The sequence below is a fragment of the Bubalus bubalis genome, chromosome 10, assembly GCF_019923935.1.
Source record: "Bubalus bubalis isolate 160015118507 breed Murrah chromosome 10, NDDB_SH_1, whole genome shotgun sequence".
Classification (NCBI taxonomy): Eukaryota; Metazoa; Chordata; class Mammalia; order Artiodactyla; family Bovidae; genus Bubalus; species Bubalus bubalis.
In genome coordinates, this window is record NC_059166.1 from 36,843,593 (window position 1) to 36,868,978 (window position 25,386).

Below are 25,386 nucleotides of genomic sequence, written 5' to 3' on the forward strand. Positions count from 1 at the left end.
GCCGAATGACCTGAATAGACTTTCTAGTCTACATGATATAACCTAAATAGAAACTAGTTTATCAACCAAGAAAGGTTAGATACATACCTTTAGTTTTTTTATTAATCTGCTCTAGAGAAGTATAAAAGCAAGCCTCTAGTTTCATAGTGATTAGTCAATAAGCTGACTACAAAATGAAACAAAATCCAAAAATCTTCAGAAGAAGATAACAGAATCTTTTGTCACTACAATGTATTAACCAAAATTTCCTGTGTTAATCATGAATTACTAGACATGAGGAGAAAAACTAAGGCATGGTCCTTATTCAAGAAAAAAATAGGTCAACAAAAACAGTGAGGTGCCCCAAGTATTAATAGACAAGGACTTGTATAGGTCTCTAGATATGCTGAAGAGCATAAAGGTTTATAATGAGTGAACACATGAATTTTTTTCAGCAGAGTGGAGGAAACTATAAAAAAACATAAGCACTCTATAAAGTTGAAAAATTAACTGGATATGCTTAGCAACAGATAACTGATGACATGCAGAAAAGTAGTATAGCTAATTAAAGATAAATAGAAATTATCTAATCTGAAGCACAAAGAAAGAAAAAAAAATTATCACAGCCTCAGTAACCTATAGGCACAGTTCAGCAACCTGGACTGTATGTAGCTGGAGTCACAAAAGGATGAGAGCACAGTTCAAAAAAATATGTAAGGAAATAATGGCCTAAAATTTCCAAAATGCAGTAATCTCAATTTATAACAAGAAGTTTAGTAACCAAGAATATAAGCACAAAGAAAGCCACATTTAGACAAACATGGTCTAACCAAGATTGGAAAACTTTTTCTGTAAAATTAGATAGTAACATTGTAGGTTTTGTAAGTCACCTAAGGTCTGTTTCTTCTTTTACTCTCCTTCCTCACCTCCTCCTCTTCCTCCTAGCTTTTGATTTATCTTATTCTTGCTCTTTTTCTTAATTGGGTTGTTCTTTTTCTTCTTGCTCCATCTCCTTTCCCTTTCCCTTCATTTCCTCCTCCCCTCCTGCTCCTCTTCCCTCTCTTTTTAAAATAGGTTTTTACAAATATAAAGAAAAAACTTTTTTTTGTTGTTTGCAGGCCATACAAGTATAGGCCATGGGTCAAATTTTATCTAGGGGCCATAGTTTACCAATATATGGTTTGTTTGCTAAAATATAAATATAAAGAGTATATCTTGAAATCAGTTAGAGAAGATAGACACCTTACATACAGAAGAACAAAAATACAAATGATGGCTGCCTTCTCAAAAGAATAAATGAAATCCAAAAAAGACCATAATACATTGAGTACAGGGCTATAACAGGTTCCCTCCCAGTTCTGTCTACTTATTTAGCTGCACTGTGTTTCTTAGTGATTACATCTATAAAAATGAAAACAAAATATAAAGTTTCCATTTTAATAATAAGTAATATTCATACATGGGACTTGCCTGGTGGCTCAGATGGTAAAGAATCTGCCTGCAATGTGGGAGACCTGGCTTTGATCCCTGTGTCGGGAAGATCCCCTGGAGAAGGGAATGGCAACCTACTCCAGTATGCTTGCCTGGAAAATTCCATGGACAGAGGAGCCTGGAGGGATATAGTCCATGGGCTCGCAAAGAGTTGGACACAACTGAGTGACTAACACTAACCACTGGATTACTAATAAAGCCCAAATACTTAGAAACTAAACAATAGAGAACAAATCACAATGTGAATAGGAAAGTATTTTAAATAAATTATGATGATGTGCATAAAGTATTTCTGAAGTCATGGGAACCAGCTAGTCGTGTAGACAGCGTGCTGTTAGCACAAGATGGAAAAACAAACCCATGGAACAGAACTGGGGCTCCAGATGTTAACTCAAATGATCGACTTATTTTCAAAAAATGGCTCAAAACAATTTGAAAGAGAAAAAAAATGTTTTCCAAAAAATGGTGCTGGAAGAACAGGTGAAGCATGTAGATCTCAATCATTACTTCACATCCCACACAAAGATTTACTTGAGATGGGCTACAGCCCTAAAACAAAATTATGACTTTTCTAGAATTAAAAAGAAAAATTTTGAAGAAACACTTCACAAGAGAGGATACAGAATAGCCAGCAGGCACTTAGAAATTTAGTCCAAAAAAAACTGCTGTAAATTCATAAAAGACGTGCTGTAGCACTCAGCATTGACAGGACTGACTTAGTGATCGCCTAGTACCGACTTGCCAGACCCACTACACCCACATCCACTAGGAGGACTGCTTCAAAAAGATAGTCCAGACCATATGTTAGAGAGAGATGGAAGAAGTAGAACTCACACATATTTCTGGTGAACATGTAAAATAGTATCATTAACTTGATGAAACATTGGCAGTATCTTATAAAGTCAAATATACATCTATTCTATGAAACAACTATTATACTCCTAGACATTTACACAAGGTTAATAACACATGACCACAAAAAGACTCATATAAAATTGATTTGCAGGAACTAACCCAAAACTGGAAATGACCCAAATATATAGAAGAATGGATTTAAAATTAAGATACATTCATGCAGTGGGCTACTCCTTAGCATTTTTTAAAAAAGAAATACAACTGGTGTGTACAACATGGGTAAATTTAAACCTGTTATATTGAGTGAAATAAAGACCAAAAATTTTGTGAACTTACGATTTCATTTTTAGAAAATTCACTAAGAGGCAAAACTAATTTATGCTCTAAAAATCAGAACAAAGTTTTCCTGGGGGTAAGGATTGACTGGAATGAGTCACCATGGGACTTTCTGGAGAGATGGAAATATTTTATATCACATCCTCAACGATTTATATCAGCTTCTATTATAAAATATTTCTAGTCACCTTTGAGATTTGAAGTCCAACTATTTAAAGAAGCAATCACAATTATTTTTCCCTGTAATACATCTCAGTCTGAAAAATCCAAAATAATACTTCATGAAAAAAAAAAGCATACTTTACCCCTTTGGGTCTGAAGAAACCATCAATGCATGTCTCACAGTTTATACCAGCAGTGTTTCGAGTACAATTAATACACACACCCCCTCCAATGTACTTTCCATGTATATTTAAACTCCTATTTCTTCTGGCAACATTTTCATCATAATAGCATTCTTCAGCTTTCCCATGACAATTGCAGGCTGCATTAGGGAAAAATAAATTTATAAACTTTCAGATATATATAAAAATAATTTTTGTTACATAAGAGATTTCTATACCATATGGCAAATTATATTACATTATATGTATATACATACAAAGCCAATACAAATATACCTAGAAAGTACATGAATCTATTAGATAAATTAATAAATATATATTAATGGAACTTAAAACATATAAATTAAACTGAATAGTATGAAATTGCCAATATTTGACTGATTTTATCTTACAAAACTGATATTTCATATAATTCAACGTATAGCTTCCTATTACAACAAACAGATTATTATTGAAGTATGACACTGAATAACATTTGTATAATCTGTGATGAATAATTACTATATGTGAATCTCTGTATTAGATCCTATGGGTAAAGAAGGATGTTTAGTGTATATACATTTGATCTTTGAATATCACAGGGATTAAGGGTATCAACCCTTTGCACAATTTAAAACTGGAGTATAACTTTGCAGTCAGCCCTTCCCGTCCTTGGTTTCTCATCCCCCAGTTCGACCAACTGAAGATTGTGTAGCACTGCAGCTCTGTTGTCTGCATTTAGTGGAAAAAAAACCCCTATAACTTGTAAAGCAGGCTTAGATATAGTACAGTCAGTAAAGAATCTACCTGCAATGCAGGAGACCTGGGTTCAATCCCTATGTCAGGCAAATCCCCTGCAGAAGGAAACAGCAACCCTCTCCAGTATTCTTGCCTGGAAAATCCAATGGACAGAGAGGCCTGGCAGGCTACAGTCCACGGGGTCGCAAGAGTCGGACACGACTTACCAACTAAACCATAACTTGTAAAAAGTCACAAGATCAGAACTGTAAGCCAGACTCTGAAGTTAGGCTCCAGAGTCTTAGGGTGAATCTCTATCACAATCCCTTCAAGTTATCTAATAAGAGAGAAAAGATGTGCAATTAGTGCAAAGTAATCAGGACAAGAGGAGAGCTTTGTTCAGTGATGAGATCATGCTATTTTGTGCCAGTCTTGGATTTGGGTATCCTCTTTTCATTCATGTCCAACTCTTTGTGACCCTATGGACCATAGCCCACCAGGCTTCTCTGTCCATGGGATTCTTCAGGCAAGAATACTGGAGTGGGTGGCCGTGTCCTCCTCCAGGGGATCTTCCCAACCCAGAGGGTGAACCTGGGTCTCTTAATGTCCCCTTCATTGGCAGATGGATTCCTTACCACCAACGTCACCTGGAAAGCCCAGAAATATCAGTAGCAGGTCACAAAAGAGTCGGACACCACTTAGTGACTAAACAACTAAGGACAAGGCTTATAAGAGGTCCTACAGAGAAATCGAGTACATCTACAGATTAAATTCCTGCAAGTACAATTTCTAGTCAGGGGCTAGAACTTTAATTTTAATTAACTTGAAAATTTTCTCTCTAAAAATGCTATATCGGATTACTTTCCCTCCAACAGACATATTAAAACTGATCCCCCACAGCCTCGCCTACACTGTGTATTATCAACACTTTTAATGCAGCTCCTAGACATAGTAAACATTCAAACATATGTTGAGTGAATGAAAGAACACCTTGGTAAGTTTTTAAAAAGTACTTTTATTGTTTTAATGGATACTTCTTTAATCATAAATAAGTGTGACAATTTCCTTATATGGTTATGTCATAGTTTTTTCCTGAGAAATGCCTGTTTCAATCTTCGCTCATTTTTAACAGTTTTTTAAAAAAATTTTCTTATTGCTATGGATTCTTAATACAGTAAAGATATATTCCCCCTTGTCCAGTTTGTTGCAAATAGCTTCTTCAGTTTGTTGGCTTTTGATTTAGGATATAGCACTATTGCTGTATTAATGGAGAGTTTTCAAACTTTATTCTAGGGAAGTATATAATCACAAATATAAATCACTAGGCATGATATGCAGTTTTATATCTTTAGGATAATGTACAAGAATTCTTAAAAATCTTACTGTGAAAATATATTGCAAGAAACCGTCAAGATTTCTGCTACCAGTATAATTAGAGAGAAACACAGAGGAATACAAATTTATTCTCACATTATTTAGAACTTGTATTACTGACTGTACTTATAACCATGAGCTAAGGCAGGTAAAGACTGATGCTTGAGAAGCATACACTCCACATATGAGGGCCCTCTGCCTACAGCTCTGGCTGCTGTTTAAAGGTCCTGGACCTGCACATCGTCCATCTAAAGCCTCAGAGGACACAGAGAGTACCTACTCACAAACAACCATTTTACACTCTGCCATCAGCAGTTTGTTATTTCATTGAATGTTCATGACACATGATAAAAACTGTCTGTTAGTACAGGCTTAGCAGTGGAATACATACCCTTTGCACTTTATAGATACATCCTGCCTCAAATAAGCTAGACTGATAAAATCCAAATTAAATTCAAGTGAATTAGAAGGAAATTATTCATTTTATCTTTCTTTGTGGGAGAGATGGGAGGTTGGGCTTCCCTGGTGGCTCAGTGGTAAAGAATTTGCCTCCCAATGCAGAAGACAAGGGTTCAATCCTTGGATTGGGAAGATCCCCTGGAGAAAGAAATGGCAACCAACTCCAGTATTCTTGCCTGGAAAATCCCATGGTTAGAAGAACCTAGTGGGCTACAGACCATGGGGTCACATAGAGTTATACACAACTTAATACAATCATTGTAGGTTGTGACTAAACAACAATTCATTTTATAGAGGGATTTGTCATGTTGCAAAAAGATGTTTCTAAATCTTCAGAGGTAACTGGAACACCACTCAGCTTGGAAGCTAAAATTTTCATATAAACTCTTATGAATATATATATCACTGAAAGCACTATGTATACAAGGTTTTATGGTTAAAAACCCTATCTTTATTTTGTAGATTTTTTTATTTCAGTTTGGAAATCCAACCTCCCATCTCTTCCACAAAGAAAGATAAAACTGTTTTATAATAACAGTATTTTTAAAAATGCATAGAGCGGCAAGTAGAAATTTCCTTCTGTGTTGCTCTGTCTATCCCTATGGCTAATAAGTTTGATCCATCCTTTCCATTTCTTTGTTTAAACAGATACATATTAGTGGAGAGTGGTAAAGGGTTTTGCAGATCCACTTAACATTGCATTATGATAACTGTGATAGAAAGTGAGAGACAACAAGAGGAATCCCTACCCTCAAATGATACTCCCACCTGTAATTGCTGATATTCCACAAGCAGAAGAGAAATTTATTAAATTTAAGGAAATTTGAAAAGAGATATTCATGGTGTCATTCAACTTAAACTCAGCCTTAGGAATGAAAGTCTGCTGTCAATTGGGAGAAGTTGTGGAGATCCTGAGGGATCATCAGGAATGGAGTTGGGAGTAGAGGAAAAAAAAATGAAAGGTTGGGCATCTGATGCTGTTAAGGTTTACCCGTTTACACCACTGCGTAGTGGGGCCCCATTCCTCCAGATACCTCTCAGAACAATGACTGATTTCTAACCCAAAATATCTTCACAAGCACACAGTTCAGTTCAGTTCAGTTGCTCAGTTGTGTCCGACTCTTTGCGACCCCATGAATCGCAGCACACCAGGCCTCCCTGTCCATCACCAACTCCAGGAGTTTACCCAGACACACATCCATCGAGTCAGTGATGCCATCCAGCCATCTCATCCTCTGTTGTCCCTTTCTCCTCCTGCCCCCAATCCCTCCCAGCATCAGAGTCTTTTCCGATGAGTCAACTTTTCGCATTAAGTGGCCAAAGTACTGGAGTTTCAGCTTTAGCATCATTCCTTCCAAAGAAATCCCAGGGCTGATCTCCTTCAGAATGGACTGGTTGGATCTCCTTGCAGTCCAAGGGACTCGCAAGAGTCTTCTCCAACACCACAGTTCAAAACCATCGATTCTTCGGCGCTCAGCCTTCTTCACAGTCCAACTCTCACATCCATACGAGACCACAGGAAAAACCATAGCCTTGACTAGACGAACCTTTGTTGGCAAAGTAATGTCTCTGCTTTCTAGATATGCTATCTAGGTTGGTCATAACTTTCCTTCCAAGGAGTAAGCGTCTTTTAATTTCATGGCTGCAGTCACCATCTGCAGTGATTCTGGAGCCCAGAAAAATAAAGTCTGACACTGTTTCCCCATCTATTTCCCATGAAGTGATGGGACCAGATGCCATGATCTTAGTTTTCTGAATGCTGGGCTTTAAGCCAACTTTTTCACTCTCCTCTTTCACTTTCAACAAGAGGCTTTCTAGTTCCTCTTCACTCTCTGCCATAAGGGTGGTGTCATCTGCATATCTGAGGTTATTGATATTTCTCCCGGCAATCTTGATTCCAGCTTGTGCTTCTTCCAGTCCAGCGTTTCTCATGATGTACTCTGCATAGAAGTTAAATAAACAGGGTGACCATATACAGCCTTGATGTACTCCTTTTCCTATTTGGAACCAGTCTGTTGTTCCATGTGCAGTTCTAACTGTTGCTTCCTGACCTGCATACAGATTTCTCAAGAGGCAGGTCAGGTGGTCTGGTATTCCCATGTCTTGAAGAATTTTCCACAGTGTATTGTGATGCACACAGTCAAAGGCTTTGGCATAGTCCATAAAGCAGAAATAGATGTTTTTCTGGAACTCTTGCTTTTTCGATGATCCAGCGGATGTTGGCAATTTGGTCTCTGGTTCCTCTGCCTTTTCTAAAACCAGCTTGAACATCTGGAAGTTCACTGTTCACATATTGCTGAAGCCTGGCTTGGAGAATTTTGAGCATTAGTTTACTAGCATGTGAGATGAGTGCGATTGTGCAGTAGTTTGAGCATTCTTTGGCATTGCCTTTCTTTGGGATTGGAATGAAAACTGACCTTTTCCAGTCCTGTGGCCACTGCTGAGTTGTCCAAATTTGCTGGCATATTGAGTGCAGCACTTTCACAGCATCATCTTTTAGGATTTGAAATAGCTCAACTAGGATTCCATCACCTCCACTAGCTTTGTTTGTAGTGATGCTTTCTAAGGCCCACTTGACTTCACATTCCAGGATGTCTGGCTCTAGGTCAGTGATCACACCATCCTGATTATCTGGGTTGTGAAGATCTTTTTTGTACAGTTCTTCTGTGTATTCTTGCCACCTCTTCTTAATATCTTCTGCTTCTGTTAGGTCTATACCACTTCTATCCTTTATCAAGCCATCTTTGCATGAAATGTTCCCTTGGTATCTCTAATTTTCTTGAAGAGATCTCTAGTCTTTCCCATTCTGTTGTTTTCCTCTATTTCTTTGCATTGATTGCTGAGGAAGGATTTCTTATCTCTCCTTGCTATTCTTTGGAACTCTGCATTCAGATGCTTATATCTTTCCTTTTCTCCTTTGCTTTTTGCTTCTCTTATTTTCACAGCTATTTGTAAGGCCTCCCCAGACAGCCATTTGCTTTTGTGCATTTCTTTTTCTTGGGTATGGTCTTGATCCCTGTGTCCTGTACAATGTCACGAACCTCTGTCCATAGTTCGTCAGGCACTCTGTGATTGTCACTGATACCATTTCTAATATTAGCATTTTATATTATTATTAATGTGAAACGACACATTGAAAAATTAATGGATTAATAAAATAAATATTCTTTCTCTACTCATTTGATTTCTTGCCCTCTCCCAGTTACCTTCTCTCCTATTCTTCATAACTCCTGTCCCCAAACCCTACCCTTTAATAAGTATAACTAATGAATCAGGGGCCTTATTCTTCCTAGATAATAAAATGAGTCTAAGCTTTAGGGTATGATCTCTCTCCCCTCTGGTTTTCTCCATTTATTAGATGACAGGTATTCAAAAGCTATTTACTAGGGGAGGAACTATATAAAAGGGGAACAAGCAGAGAATCTGCAGCTATACTGGTTTGATAAGCATTTTATAAACATACCTGTTTAGAAGGGTAATGTCTATATCCAGTAGGTTTTACTGTATGTTTATTTACATTTCTCTCTCCCTTTCTATGTGTGTGTGTGTGTGTGTACTATTACTAAAATAGTAATAGTTTACTACTATTAGTTTAAAATGTCTTCCAAGCCTGTGATGGAGGCCATATACACCTTTTGAACTGAAAAAAAAATGTGATTGGGTGCTTCACTAAATGTGATTCACTAAATGTGATTCGCTAAAATGGTAATATTTGAATTCAGTTAAATTGGGCTTTCTGGTTAGTTGTTTGGATTTATAGTTCAGCAGAAGTTCATATAGGGGCTTACCTGGTGCCTTAGACAGTAAAGAATCTGCCTGCAATTCAGGAGACCTGGGTTCAATCCCTGGGTTAGAAAGATCACCAGGAAAGGAAAATGGCAACCCACTCCAGTATTCTTACCTGGGAAATCTCATGGACAGAGGAGTCTGGTGGGCTACAGTTCCTGGGGCCACAAAAGAGTTGGACATGACTGAGTGACTAACACTTTCAGAAGTTCACATATGTTATGCTATAAACTTTAGATTCATCCCTGATAACAGTAAGTGTACATTATGCTTTTACCTACATCTCATAATTCTCACATAGTGGTAAATTCATAAGTGTTTTGTAAATATTTGTCAAAAAAATAAAATCTTGGAAACTCTAAAACAGGAGAGTAAAAGAGCTTACAGCTACTGTCTTGGATGAAATGCATATGAATTTGACATATGAGTTCACCTGAAATCAGCATGTGTTTACACCACCTGTGCCCCAGGAAAAGAAGACTTACACGTGGTGTTGGACTGTCTGGAACATACCTTCACATTCACTTTTGGTCAGGAAAGTGCCTGCTCGCCAAGGTTTCTGATGGAATCCAGGACAGCACTGGTCACAGCTATCGCCACACGTGTTATGCTCACATTCACAGCGGGATTTCTAGTCAAAAAAGAAAAAAAGTGGGGGGCAGGGTGGGGAAGCATATTTCAGCATTCTTTGGAACCATAAATGAAGGGTTTCTCCTAAAAGGTAGAATGAAGACAAGAGAAAACATGGAGCCTCTGAACCAAAATCTAAAACTCTTGTCAGTCTGGGAAGGAAGAGGTTCCAGCAGCGGGAGCGATGAATATATTTGATCACCAGCTTTGGGAGGGAGGTTCAGGCTGGTACTGGAATCACTGGGCTCAGATGAGCAGAGAATGAAGGCCCAATCAGGAGTGGTCTTGAAGACTAGAATCACTTCTCTAATTCCTGAGATCCACAGGTTTTCTGGGTTGGATGTATCCATTTTAAGGTTTCCATCAAAGTACTATTAACATTGGAAGGACTGATGCTGAAGTGGAAGCGCCAACACTTTGGCCACCGGATCTGAAGAGCTGACTCATTAGAAAAGACCCTAATGCTGGGAAAGATTGAGGGGAGGAGGAGAAGAGGGTGACAGAGGACAAGATGGTTGGATGGCATCACTGACTCAACGGACATGAGTTTGAGCAAGCTCTGGGAGTTGTTGATGGACAGAGAAGCCTGATGTGCTACAGTGCATGGTGTGGCAAAGAGTCAGGCATGACTGAACGACTGAAGTGAACTGACTATTAGTATTTAGCATAGGAAGAGGGGAGAGAGTAGATGGCTAGGCATGGAGAGGCAGGGATAGAGGAGAAATCTAATACTCCAAGCCTGAATCTCCTGTCTGCAAGTGTTTTGAGTACAGTCTTATTTCACTGCATGGAACCGTCCTTCCAAGGCTGCTGTGCAGGTTCTCAAATCTTGGGAAATACTGCTCATCAGTACATCTGATAGACAGTGCCCACACCCTGCAGAAAGCAGGACCACAACCTTGTGAAGAAAACTATGCCAGGGATTTGAATCTTCCGTAGGAAGTAATACTATGATGCGTTACTCAGAAAACTAGCTTTGAAAGAAATATCATTTGTATTACAGTTGTAGTAGGAAAAAGTGTTTACCTAGGTAGCTACATTTACTGATCTCACTATTCAAAATATTTCTTCCATACATAAAGTAGATGATTCTGTATTTCACCAGATTGTTTATGCCTGAGAAAAACAGATGCTCATTCATCTTCTTTGCTTAGGTTATGTTCACTTAATACATTGTCATTAATGAAAAATGCAACCTAAAACCATTCCAGCATTTTCTGACCTGGCGATTTCAAGCTCTCTTGAATACTCTCTTTCACTCTACTCCTTACTGCCCCATCTTACCTTGGTCTCTGGTTCCATGGTCATTTATATTTACTTCCAGGTACATTTTTCATTTGTTTGCATTAATATTTTTGATGAAAATTCATAAAAGAAACAGGTTGATTGATGACAGGCATTCTCTAAAGCTAAATCATACAGCAGGCTGTCATAGCTAGAGAGGTTTCAAAATAGATAGACTGGTTTGGAGCCTTTTTGGGAAAAAACTAATCTGTTTTCTGATACTGTAATGGCGCCCTTCAAAGTCTATCATCCTAACTGCCAGCTCTATTTCACCCTGGCATGGCTTTCTGTTACACCATCTAAGTGGGGACCTGACACCCATTCACAGCGTCCCTGTCAGCAAAGCTTCTCATGAAGCATTTTACAGTTCAGAGCTTCATTTTACCTAAGCAGCCTAAAAATATACATACATTTGTCACTGGATCAAGTGGACAAGCCCTGGCATGACCGTAGCAGATGCACATCCCTCCAACCGAAATATCCTTGACCGAGTAGTAATACTGCAAAAAGCAATCCAGAGAGAAATCCTGTTAAGACTACTGCAAGGTGGAAGGAGCATTCAGTTAAAAACTTGGCTTTATGCTTTTACCCTTAGTTGGAAGCTCTAGAAAAACTGAAGGCTCACAAGAGTATCCAGTAACTCCTCACATTGAAACCATGGCCCAGGGGCAGAATGCCTCTATAGTTTATGTTAGGTGGGCAATTTAGAAATTTATTTCCCACAACAATACAAAGTGCTGCACAGTACAGAAACTCCATGCTGGAGCATTTATTATAGAAAGCAAATTGTTACGGGGTGGGGGGAAGCAAGGACAATAATTCTTCATAAAAGTTGAAAGACAGAAAACCTCTTTTATTATCATTTTAGGAATGCCAGTGTTCACGAATCATATGCAGACTGTTCTACTTAATGAATTTGAAAAGAATCAACAAATGTAAGGGAAAGGGTGCTCATGATGACACATTTCTTAAGCATATCAAGAAGCACATGAAAAGTAATTAACTACAAGATTGGTTTAATATAATGCAAGATGTAAACTAGATGTGCAGAACACTATTTCTTCATTATTATGTTAAAATGTTCATGCAATTACCTTCCTGTTTAGGTTAACATAGGACTGCCTCAAATTATTTTCATCTACCTAGCTATTTTTGAAAGGTTACTCATAATTTATACAACTGGACAATTAAAAAAATTTAACTAATTTGTATATCACAAGTTATAGTTATTTGTGAAAGTACTTCATATTATCTTGTGGAATCTAAATAGTCATCACAGTGGTAGATAGTTCTATTATTCCAATTATTTACACTAAACACACACACACACATTTAGTGAGAATAAATAGATAGATACAAATCTGAGTTCCCTGACTATAAATTCTCTTTTCTAATTTACTTCTTTTTTAAACATTTTTTCTTTTTGTTTTTGCTGTTTATATACAGTATCTTTTATAATATTTTGTGTTACTTTATCTTACTTGATACACTTACACCTCACACTATTGTAACTTGCAAGGAAGTTTATATTTAATTTAGATGTTAAACTCTGCTTTTCACTAACTTCATCACCTAATAATACAGATAAAGCAGGCATAGTTGCTCAGAATGCTGATACAGACGTTTTGTGGATGTTTTTAAAGCTGCTTTAAATATAAATGTGTAATGCTTCATTTCTAAGTCATGAAGAAGAGTTAAAATTCAATATCCTATTTTTATATATTTAAATTTATATGTAGGGTTTACAGAACTTGAGTACTTCCAAAAATATAATTAATGTTGAACTTTACTGCACTATTTTAAAGGTTCATATACAATGAAGTTATAAATAATAGATGTGCACCCCAACACCCTCTCTGCCTTCAGCAAAAGATGATAAAAGGAACACGTTTACTTCCATTGATTTTTTTCTTTGACAGATATACTGTCAGGAAAGATTAAATTTCACTTCAAAATTATTCAGTCTTCCTTGGTGTGTATTTTTAAGTCATGCCAAAATTATAATTAAAAGTGATTTTTTAATAAGTGAGGAATCAACTTTGCTGTAAAATAATGATTACTTTTGCAGAAGACAATTTACAATAGACTGAAATATAATACAAGGCAAAATTATTTCAGGTTTGGAAAGGGCACTAAAACATCCAACATGTGTTCTATGAGGACATAAGACTTTAAAAGTTATTTTGTAATGATGGAGAAGTTAGGTGTGAGGAAGTTAAGCAATGAGAAAATGTATGAGGAGTCCTCACATATTTGTGAAAAGCACTGCCCTTCAATATTCAGTCTGTAGGCTCAGCACTTTGCTACCTGGTGGCAACAGTTGAACCCCAGTAGGGTCATTGTGGAACAATGTTTTGTCTCACAATCTCAGTTTCTCCCTACAATCCTCTTTTCTCCTTTGCTTCTAGTCACACAGTAGATATTCTGTTTGCATGTATTTGATTTATGGATTTACTACTGAACTGAGTCTCTAGCTAATACTGTCTTGGTTGTATACATGCATAAAAGGGAGATGACATAAACCAGAGAAACTGGTGGGACATGGGGATAGGAGGAAGCATAGTTATGACTCATAGCAACCTGAGCTATAAAGAAAGCTGAGCGCTGAAGAATTGATGCTTTTGAACTATGGTATTGGAGAAGACTCTTGAGAGTTCCTTGGACTGCAAGGAGATCCAACCAGTCCATCCTAAAGGAGATCAGTCCTGGGTGTTCATTGGAAGGACTGATGCTGAGGCTGAAACTCTGATACTTTGGCCACCTCATGCGGAGAGTTGACTCATTTGAAAAGACCCTGATGCTGGAAAAGATTGAGGGCAAGAGGAGAAGGGGACGACAGAGGATGAGATGGTTGGATGACATCACAGACTCAATGGACATGGGTTTGGGTGGACTCCAGGAGTTGGTGATGGATGGGGAGGCCTGGTGTGCTGTGGTTCATGGGGTCGCAAAGAGTCGGACATGACTGAGCGACTGAACTGAACTGCCTGAACCTGGGCAGATCATCTATGTCATAATCTCTCAAATTTCTGTTTGAAAACAACACCTCTACTAGCTTCTGTTTCCACTGATATGTTGAAAGGATGCTATAACCATTATTTTTCCTGATATTCAATTCATAAAGGAAAATAAAAGTGTATACAATCAGTTTTTTCCCTAGTATCTGTATTCTTTTGAACTAGAAATGCATTGTGATTCATTAAAGAAGCATGAAGCTAAATTATTTATTTAGATAAAATGGTCCATGGACCAGTGGCATCCATATCACCTGCAAAATTGTTAGAATTGCTGTTTCTCAGTTCTGTCCTAGATCTACTGAATTCAAATCTGCATTTCCACAACATCACCAGTTGATTCCATGCATATTAAAGTTTATCAGGATGTGATGTGGTGTGAAAGTCTGCCTGTGTGTGTATATGTACTGAGTCATGATATAAAATGTATTTCTTAGTGTGGGTTACAAGCCCACAAGGCCAATTATAATAGTTGTACAGATAACCCAAAATGTGGAAAAACTAACTTTGTCCTTAAAATCAGGAGAATAAACTAGGCAGTATGAGCTCCACTGTACAAAGAGGAAACTAAAGTTTAGAAATGTTAAAAAGTTTGATATTTTTTACACATCTAATAAGTGGCCCAGAGGCTGGATTTAAACAAAGGAAGATCCATGAAATTTTAAAGTCTTTCATTCCTCCACTGAAAACTACTTTTTTAAAACTATTTAACAGACAATTATGGAGAAGAAAATGCCACCCCACTCCAGTATTCTTGCCTGGGAAATCCCATGGACAGAGGAGCCTGGCGGGCTACAGTCTGCAGGGTCGCAAAGAGTCAGACATGACTGAGGGAGGAGCAGGCGCTCCCCAGAGGCCCCAGAGCTTTTGATGGCAGAGGCAAGGACTGTGGCCGAGGACTCCCAGCTCCCAGGCCTCTCTCACCAGATACGAGCATGGAAAACTAGAATCTAAATTACGCCTGATGGCTTTCCTGGCGGCTCAGTGGTAAAGAATCCCCAGTCTGGGAAGACCCCACGTAGCAGAGCAGCTGAGCCCATGCATCACGGCCACTGGGCCAGTGCTCTAGAGCCTGGAAGCCGCAACTACTGAGGTCTGTGGGCACCAGAGCCCATGATCTGGAACAAGAGGAGCCACCATAGTGAGAAGTCTACGCCCCGCTGCTAGAGAGTAGCCCCTGCTCCCGGCAACTAGAGAAAAGCCCATGCAGCATGAAGACCCTGCACAACCATAAATGAATCGAATCATTAAAAAAAATTAAAAAAATAAAACTATTTAACAGGCAATTAAAACAATAGGCCCAATATTATTCACAGATTCCAATATGATTCCTCATAACTTACTCTTCGTGTGACAATGGGGTCAATTTCTCTTGGGTCTTTGTGAGCGAACATCATCAAATCGGCATTCAAGGTGCGGATTCTCTGAAACCTCAGGCGAATATAACGAGCAGAGGTAAATTCTAGCAGTTCAGGAGAAGGATCATCAGCACTCGGTCTCCCATTGATCAAAGAAATATGAATCTACACAATTTGGGAAATAATTTAACAATTAAGGTTACCAAGACTTACATATCTGGTTATATTTAACTTTTCTTAGACAAATAGTTAAGTTCCCCTTCTCTCAGTTAGGCAGATACAGGTTCATATTTACTAGAATGCAGTGAAGTAATTGAGGAATATTATGAATGTACATGTACCTGCAATTTATTTGTTTCTATTTCAGGCATTTTCTATATACTGCAATTAATTATATTTCTATGTTCCAAGTCAGTGCATCTACTTGAACTTCCTAGGATTTCCAAAAATTCTTAAATCAATCATTCTTTTTCTGAAAATTATTGCAGCCAAAAATTATTTAAGATTCTGGCATATATTCCCATATATTTTCTGGTGGGAAAATAAAATAACAGAAAACAAAATATCAGACAAAACCAAGAAATCATCAGGAACTCAAATTTCTTTTTATTCTGAGCTTGAAAGTATCTAATTATATTGTCTTAAAATATATAAAGAGAGTTAAAATTGACACATTACCAGAAAAATTATGCAAATCTCCAATCACAGTGAGACATTTCCAAAAGGTGGCTTTTGTTATTTCTTTTTTAGAAAATGATAGCTTAAGAAGGCAAAATTTACCAAGGCTATAACACATTCTATGAAAAATATGCTGTTTGAAAATATATTAAAACTTGAGTAGAATGGAATACTCTTTAGGAAAATAATTTTGCAAAATTGACACCAGAAGAAATCAAATCTAACCATACCATTTTCCATGAAAAATCAGAGAAATGATTATCCTTCAAAGGTGAATTGAGGCCCACATGCTCTCACAGGGATTTCGAGAGCAGAAAATTCTAATGGGGGTTGGGGGGAGGTAAATGGTTACATAAAATAAGAAGTACTTCTATCACATATAAAGGAATTATTTTTCTAATGCCTAAAGAACTTCTATAAATCAACAAGAAAAAATACTGATGACATAACACAAAAATAGACAAAAGATATAACTATTTAAAGAAACAGAGATAGAAATGGCTATTAAACTTATGATAAGATAGTGAACCTCATTTATAACAGAACTCTTAATTAAATCCACTCTAAAAGCTTTCTCCATTTTTTCAAGTTGTCGAATCCTAAAATATTAATAATACTCCCTGATGACAAGACTAAAGGGGGTACAGCAATTGTTACACATTTACAGGTTGAATGTAAAACGGTATAAATCCTTATAAAGGTGAATTTAGCAATAACTGCCAAAATTACAAATGCACAGAATTTTTTACTTAGAAATTCCACTTCTTGGAAATTACACCACACAGATGTTTTATTAATATATGTGTGTGTGTATACAATTAACATGTAATTAATGATATGTAAAAATGCACCGAATTTCTATAATTTTTTTGATAATAGCAAAAGACTGGAAAGAACCTAATATCCATCAATAAGAGATGGGTTAAATAAATTATACATCTATACAGTGAATTATGTGTACCACACAAAAGAATGAGGAAACTCTCAAAATACAGATAGGAAAAAGTACATTCAATTTTTTGTACTTTGTAAATGTATTCTTACCTATGCAATAAACCTAATCAAATCAAAACTGTTAAAAAAATTGAAATTGAGTGGTGGGTTTTGGGCTGAACACATGCACATACTCTGTGTATGCACATACAGGAGGCTAAAGAGACAGGATTACATGAAGAAAGGAGCCCTATGCTGGGCTGGGAGCTATTCAGAAACATGACGGTCTGTAAGTCACTGGAAACTGTGACTTGAGGTCACCCACTGGAATTTTCATCTACTTTTGCAAGATGATATATCATGTGTGTTAATTACATTTTTTTTGACAGGAGAAGCAATATGTGTTTCCATTCCTAACATTCTGCATCTAGATAATCCCCGGGAGCATTTTACAAACTGACTGCCAATAAACTACTGAGTCACTAGAGGAATAAACACAGCAAATTCTGAGATGAGAAACTAATTCTGATGTCACAAAGGATAGACTCAAAACGCCTCGTGATAAAAATATGAAATGTCCCAGCTAATTGACTCTACTTTGAATACTTAATAAAAAATAAATTCACTTAATCAACATTTGAGGATGATAAAATTCAAGGTCTCCTAAAATAATGAATCTCGAAATGCTGAATGTCCTCCCTCTGACACCGAACATTTGAAGAGTAACATAGATCTTGTATATTTCACAGTTCTGGCATCTAGCAGGTAAGCCAGAAATGTGTTTAAAGTCAAGTTGTCTCTATTACTTAAGATGGTATCCATTAAATGTTAAAGAATGAATAAATAGATGTATACAGCAGCTAAAATGAGTTCCCCTTAGAGATTACTTTGGCACCCAAAAAATCACCAGTGTCCTTGAATTCACACTTAGATTTGTCTTATCAAGCTCTTCCTTGACTGCTTCTAAAAAAGCCATTTGAAAAAAGGAAATCAGAACATGTCTAGGATTAATATTTCTAAAAACTATTAAGGTTTATTTGGTGTTAATGCTACAGTGAACTGCACTTGTTCTGTACATAGAATTAATAAGTGCCTCATTTAAACATAAAGGAACTTTTAAAAAATGGTGCACATGTCCAAATTTAGTTTTGAACACCTAAATTTGAACACCTAAATCATATCATACACCATATGATAGCTACAGAAAGGATTCAGCAAAAGAACACTTCTCCTCACAGCTTTGGTATTTTCATCAGGCTACTCTGCCAAGAGATCTTGTGAGAATAGTTAGTTCCAAGCTGTTTCTGAGACAGAAAACCAGACAGCTGTTTGGCCATGTTGCTTGCAGCTTACTTCCATTTTTTTCCTTTTCCGTTTTTTTTTAAACTCTCCTTCAGAATGAATCATAATATTGGATAGGCTATTTCCACTGGCACTTGGCTGTGTAATTCCAAGTCCACTGGAGTTTAGCATGCTTCCTGATTTCCTGTGGGGTGACAACTGGAGAGTGTCTATCTTCAAAAAGATGAAAAGTATCATTCCTCAAGACTACCGCTGTCTTGCTGCGAGGCCACGGGAAGTCTGTGTCAGTCTAGTGTCTTCTGAAATGATTTCCATTACAGACATGTTGGTGGATATATGTTCAAGCTGTCAAAGGAATTCATTCCAACTAAAATATCAGCCTGATTAAACAATTGGTTTTTAGATTTAAAAGTTACTCTTCTCTGAAATTAGTTTTTGTAGATAAAAAGAAACATCTCTTTTTATGACCAAATGACCAAATTAATATGCTCTACCCATCAAAACCATTATCTTTTTTTAGTATAAGGATACCATATAAATCACATTTACTTGCAGATGGCTAAGATTTGGGGGCCTCTATGGGTATTTTTATCTTAATGATTAGAATTTAACTAAAAATGATTTATGAAGCAAGTAATACAATTTTTAATCTAGGTAATTATGTTCATATTATTATTATTATTATATTTTTCTATTATATTACTACATCTGCTTTAGATTACTGGCAGAGCTACACTCCTAATACCCCTCCCAATGATACAAGTTTGTTGAGTAAATGGATAGGTGAAAGAATGAAGACTACTTAAGGGTCATTAATAATGGTAAGAATCTTAGAAATGAGAAATGGAAGTAGATGAAACTGACAACTTGATGAACATTTTTAAATCCCCTTTGATTCATCAATTTCTAGGTGTGCCAAAGAAACTGGTACAACAGTTTGAGAGTAAGGTGACATCAGGAGATACAACAGTAATTTTCATATGTGTAAGATGAGCTCAACTATCAATAGGTATGGTTAAAGAATGTGTATGTAAATGAGTGGCTAAGACTTGAGGAACCTCTTAGATCTAATTATAATTAATATATTAGTTTAGAGAAGGAGAATAAGATCACAATAAAAACTCTGAAAAATGAACTCAATCACTTGTATTTTATCCAGTGGGAGGGAAAAAAGAAAGCAAGCATATCTTTGGAGACAGGGAGTGAGCGATATGAAGGTTAAGAAAAGGTGACGGTGTGTCACTGTGTTTCCAGCACAAAGCAAACAAAGGCTCTGACTCAGGCTCTAGGTGGTCAACAGAAACCCCCAAATGATCAACTTTCAGCCTCCATCATACTTGATCTAATAGCAGCATTTGAAACAATTGATTGCTCCACTGATTTCCAGGACACCACACTGTCTTTTTTTTCCTCTTACGTCTTCAGCTACTCTTCTCAATCCCACTCAAGACTTTCTACATTTTCTCCTCCCTAACTTTCTAAAATTGGAATACCACAGTACCCAGTCTTTGGCCTTGTCTTCTGTTCGATCCACACATACCCACATAGTGATCTCACCAAAGCATGCAGATTTAAATGTCACCTATACTGGTGCCTCCCACATGTAACATCTCCAGGCTTGACCCCTCCTCTTGAGGTCCAGATGCAGAATCCAACTGCCTTCTTAATCCCTTTAAGTGACTGTCTAATAGGTACCTCAAACTTGTATCTCAAATTGAGTTCTATTCTTCATCTCCCAGTGTTTCCAATCTCATTAAATAATTTTATCATTTCAACTACCCGGGACTCACAACTTGGAGTCATGCCTGCCTGCTTTTGTTTTCCTTCTTCCTACAACCAGTTTTTCTGCAAATCTTGTTGACTTTACCTTCAAAACATATCCAGCATTCAAACATTTCTCACCACCTCCCCTAAAGCCACCTTGATCCAGGCTTTCATCACCTTGAACTTGTGTACTACAATAATGATCTGAACAGGTCACCCTGCTACTGCTCTTAGCTCCTTAGGAGTTTTTTGGCAACAGAGAAGACGTTTTTTTGTTGTTGTTGTTTGCTTTTTTTTTCCTAAGTTTTTGGTAAATGTTTCCATCAATTTATTCTCTGTATTTCTTAAAAACAAAAACCACAAGTTTAACATTAATAATTTAAAATACTGTAGACCAAACAAAGCCAGCTCTTACTCACACTGCAAGTTGGTCTATGATTTCTTTCCTTCTGTTTGCCAGATGATCTTCAACAACTTCTACAAAGAAATTCCTCTTCAATAGGTTCATGCAAGAGCTAAAAGCTGGTCATCAACTTTATGAAAATGGTGTAAACCATAGCAAAAGAGGTCTATTCTCATCTCAAGCCTCATGCCATAACCACATTCATCACCATCAAACTGCCCAAAAGTCATTATTTCCTGAATGAGAACAAAAGCTTTTATTCTCTCCTCATCATTTGGTGCCTCAAAAAATGGGCTTTCAAATTGTATTGAGGTCTGCATCTGTTTCAGGGAGCTCTCTAAATATGCCTTATAAACTATAACCCTGGTCATGTCATGCTTTTCTGTAAGACTTTCCAGTGGTTCTCTATTTTACTGTCAATAAAAGCCAAATTTTTACAATGAACTGAGAGATTCTATACTATCTGCAATGTCAGCGCCCCATCCCTACCCACTAAAACTGCCAAAGAAGAAAACAATGATTTTCTAGAGTTCTTTTCCTACTTTATCCCTCAACTACACTGCTCCCACCAGGCTGCCAATTTTGTCTGGGCATGCCAGACAGGATCTTACCTCAGGGCTTTTAAACTTGGGTCCCTTGCCTGGAATGTTATTCTCCCAGATATTGCAATGCTCACTTTCTCATTTCAAATCTTGCTTCAGTTCAGTTCAGTTCAGTTGCTCAGTCATGTCCAATTCTTTGTAACCCCATGAATCGCAGTACACCAGGCCTCCTTGTCCATCACCAACTCCCGGAGTTCACTCAGACTCATGTCCATCGAGTCAGTGATGCCATCCAGCCATCTCATCCTCTGCCATCCCCTTCTCCTCCTGCCCCCAATCCCTCCCAGCATCAGAGTCTTTTCCAATGAGTCAACTCTTCTCATGAGGTGGCCAAAGTCCTGGAGTTTCAGCTTTAGCATCATTCCTTCCAAAGAAATCCCAGGGCTGATCTCCTTGATTAGGCCTTTTCAGTGAGTCCTTCCAAGACTATCTAATTCCAACGCAAACTTCATCCTGGCACTTACTATTCTCCTCTACCTGCTTCATCTTATTCCACACTACGTTTCCTCTTAACACACCATGAATATGATTTACCTCTTTGTTGATTATTTCTCTCCACTCTCTAGAGTACAAGTCCCAAGCATTTCAAGATTTTTAATCTACTTTGTTAACTGATATATCCCCAGAAAACAGTACAGCACCTTAAAAAAATAAGTGCTAAGCAAAAATATTTGGATAAAGAAACATAAATTCTAAATATTTAACTGGCCTCCTACTTGAAGATCAATTTCATAGAGTAATTAATCAATTTTTCTGTTTTTATATGAGTAAATCTTTGAGTACGGTATTTCCATAGTATGAAATTAAAATCAGTAATCCTTTATATCATTTTCTATCAAAGCATTTTAAGTTGATTTAGAGATAATTAGGAATTAACAGCTTTGATCTACAATTTACTTACATCAAGGTCTACTATATTTGCTAATATTAGTTAAACATTAGTTAACTTTAAGTTTTATTTCAACGGGCTATTTTCAGCCAAGAAAGACACACATGTCCTAAGGTATTGTATTTCAATGTAAGGACTATTCAACTTAATTTTAGCACAAGAAAAGTAAATCTATCCATTGATATTGTATTTCATAGTCCAAACTATAAATTGGTATGCTGTTAGTTACACTAGAGTCCATGAAAACACAACAGTATATTTAAACTATAGATTCTTTAAACCCTATGAATATGCAATAGCTATCAATAAAGTTAATTAACAGTTACATACTTCCTTGTCTTTAGAAGGAAATTTTATTACTAAATGTATTATCTTTATGGGTTATCATTATGTTTACTATATACAACTAAATAGTTATTGAAAAATAAACTTTCTTATCTCATCAGAAAAATTTCAGTGCGGTTTGTTTTCAAAACTCTTCCAAATCAATGCAATACTTTTAAAGTCTTAAAAATATGAAAATATATGAATATATGAAAATTAATGCATGGGTAATAAAAATACACTGGATAAATAATACAATTTACAAAATGTCATGCATAAAACCAGTTAATAAAATATTTAAACATTTCAGACTAGATATTTCTCCATCAAGAATCATTAGGTTCTTGGGGCTTCCCTGGTGGCTCAGTGGTAAAGAACCCACCTGCCAATACCAGTGACATGGGTTGGATTCCTTATCAAGGAAGATCCTACATGCTATGGAGCAACTAAGCCTGTGGACCACAACTATTGAGCCTGTGCTCTAGAGCCTGGAAACCACAATTACTGAACCCACATGCTGCAATTACTGAAGCCCAAGAGCCTTAAAGCCTATGCTCTGCAACAAGAGAAGCCACCCCAATGAGAAGTCTGCAGGTTGCAGCTGGAGAGTAGCCCCTATTCACTACAACTAGAGAAAAAAACTTGTGCAGCAACAAAGGCCCAGAACAGCCAAAAGTAAATAAATAATATTTTGAAAGAATCTTTAGGATCTTAGTGAGAAAATGGGGTATTATGACCATTTTTCAAGCCATTATTTCCAGTTCTATCAGGCATAGTTTATTGAAGTCCTTTTTTCATTTTCTTTTCCCCATATTTTATTTCCTCCAACTAATGGTTGTTGTTTTATTGCTATTTTTATTCACTCAAATACTGTTCATTTGTATATCCAGAAAATGAAATTCTCTGAAGGCCTAACACACATGCTTACAAAACTTTATCTCTGGTCTACCTCTTCATACTTCAATATTTCTAACTCATTCATTTAGTCAGTCAGTCTCTCATTCATTCAGAAATATTTATTAGATGCTTACTATTAATACATTCCAGGCCACTGAACTATTTTCACTTTCCCTTCTGTGTCATAAATCTCTCTCATTTATGAGCCTTTGTCAAACATGTTTTATGTCTCCCTACTGCTCTCATTAGCACAGATGTACTTTACACATCCTTCTGGTCTCAGCTAAGATGTCAATTCTCTTTCTTCCAGGCATAGTTCCATGGCTGTCTAGGACTTTTCCTATGAATTCTCCAAGCTCCGCTATTATCACTGCCCATTTACTTTATTCTGTCTGCCAAGAATAGGAACTTTGTCTTATTTACAGTACAGTTTTACTGATTAAACTAATGAATAGTGTATAATAGATTCAATAATTTGAATGAGTAATCATCAGTGCCTAAATATTACAGATTGTGATGGAATTTCCAATGAATGAACTCTTCAAACATTCACAACTGTTGCATTGTGTATATTATTTAAATTTTGACTGTATATATTTCACTGATTTTTTTAATTTAATTTAATTTTATGTTTAAACTTTACATAATTGTATTAGTTTTGCCAAATATCAAAATGAATCCGCCACAGGTATACATGTGTTCCCCATCCTGAACCCTCCTCCCTCCTCCCTCCCCATTCCATCCCTCTGGGTCGTCCCAGTGCACCAGCCCCAAGCATCCAGTATCGTGCATCGAACCTGGACTGGCAACTCGTTTCATACATGATATTTTTCATGTTTCAATGCCATTCTCCCAAATCTTCCCACCCTCTCCCTCTCCCACAGAGTCCATAAGACTGTTCTATACATCAGTGTCTCTTTTGCTATCTCGTACACAGGGTTATTGTTACCATCTTTCTAAATTCCATATATATGTGTTAGTATACTGTATTGGTGTTTCTCTTTCTGGCTTACTTCACTCTGTATAATAGGCTCCAGTTTCATCCACCTCATTAGAACTGATTCAAATGTATTATTTTTAATGGCCGAGTAATACTCCATTGTGTATATGTACCACTGCTTTCTTATCCATTCATCTGCTGATGGACATCTAGGTTGCTTCCATGTCCTGGCTATTATAAACAGTGCTGCGATGAACATTGGGGTACACGTGTCTCTTTCCCTTCTGGTTTCCTCAGTGTGTATGCCCAGCAGTGGGATTGCTGGGTCATAAGGCAGTTCTATTTCCAGTTTTTTAAGGAATCTCCACACTGTTCTCCATAGTGGCTGTACTAGTTTGCATTCCCACCAACAGTGTAAGAGGGTTCCCTTTTCTCCACACCCTCTCCAGCATTTATTACTTGTAGACTTTTGGATCGCAGCCATTCTGACTGGTGTGAAATGGTACCTCATAGTGGTTTTGATTTGCATTTCTCTGATAATGAGTGATGTTGAGCATCTCTTCATGTGTTTGTTAGCCATCTGGATGTCTTCTTTGGAGAAATGTCTATTTAGTTCTTTGGCCCATTTTTGATTGGGTCATTTATTTTTCTGGAGTTGAGCTGTAGGAGTTGCTTGTATATTCTCGAGATTAGTTGTTTGTCAGTTGCTTCATTTGCTATTATCTTCTCCCATTCTGAAGGCTGTCTTTTCACCTTGCTTATAGTTTCCTTTGTGGTGCAGAAGCTTTTAAGGTTATTTAGGTCCCATTTGTTTATTTTTGCTTTTATTTCCAATATTCTGGGAGGTAGGTCATAGAGGATCCTGCTGTGATGTATATCAGAGAGTGTTTTGCCTATGTTCTCCTCTAGGAGTTTTATAGTTTCTGGTCTTACGTTGAGATCTTTAATCCATTTTGAGTTTATTTTTGTGTATGGTGTTAGAAAGTGTTCTAGTTTCATTCTTTTACAAGTGGTTGACCAGATTTCC

At 37.0% G+C, this 25,386-nt stretch overlaps 1 protein-coding gene across 3 annotated transcripts in view; it reads right to left on the bottom strand.

The window, feature by feature from the left end:
- The window catches only part of LAMA2 (laminin subunit alpha 2), a 708,999-nt gene that overhangs the window by 426,110 nt on the left and 257,503 nt on the right, over positions 1 to 25,386 (bottom strand). For 2 of the 3 annotated variants that reach the window (XM_025294565.3, XM_025294564.3), the window contains exons 5-8: positions 15,613 to 15,792; positions 11,666 to 11,755; positions 9,855 to 9,972; positions 2,967 to 3,145 (exon numbers count right to left, since the gene is read on the bottom strand). In XM_025294565.3, the coding sequence (XP_025150350.3) occupies positions 2,967 to 3,145; positions 9,855 to 9,972; positions 11,666 to 11,755; positions 15,613 to 15,792 (567 nt within the window). Of the gene's footprint in view, positions 1 to 2,966; positions 3,146 to 9,854; positions 9,973 to 11,665; positions 11,756 to 15,612; positions 15,793 to 15,968; positions 16,149 to 25,386 lie in introns of those variants that run through there. The other variant, XM_044924246.2, reaches the window with a different exon arrangement.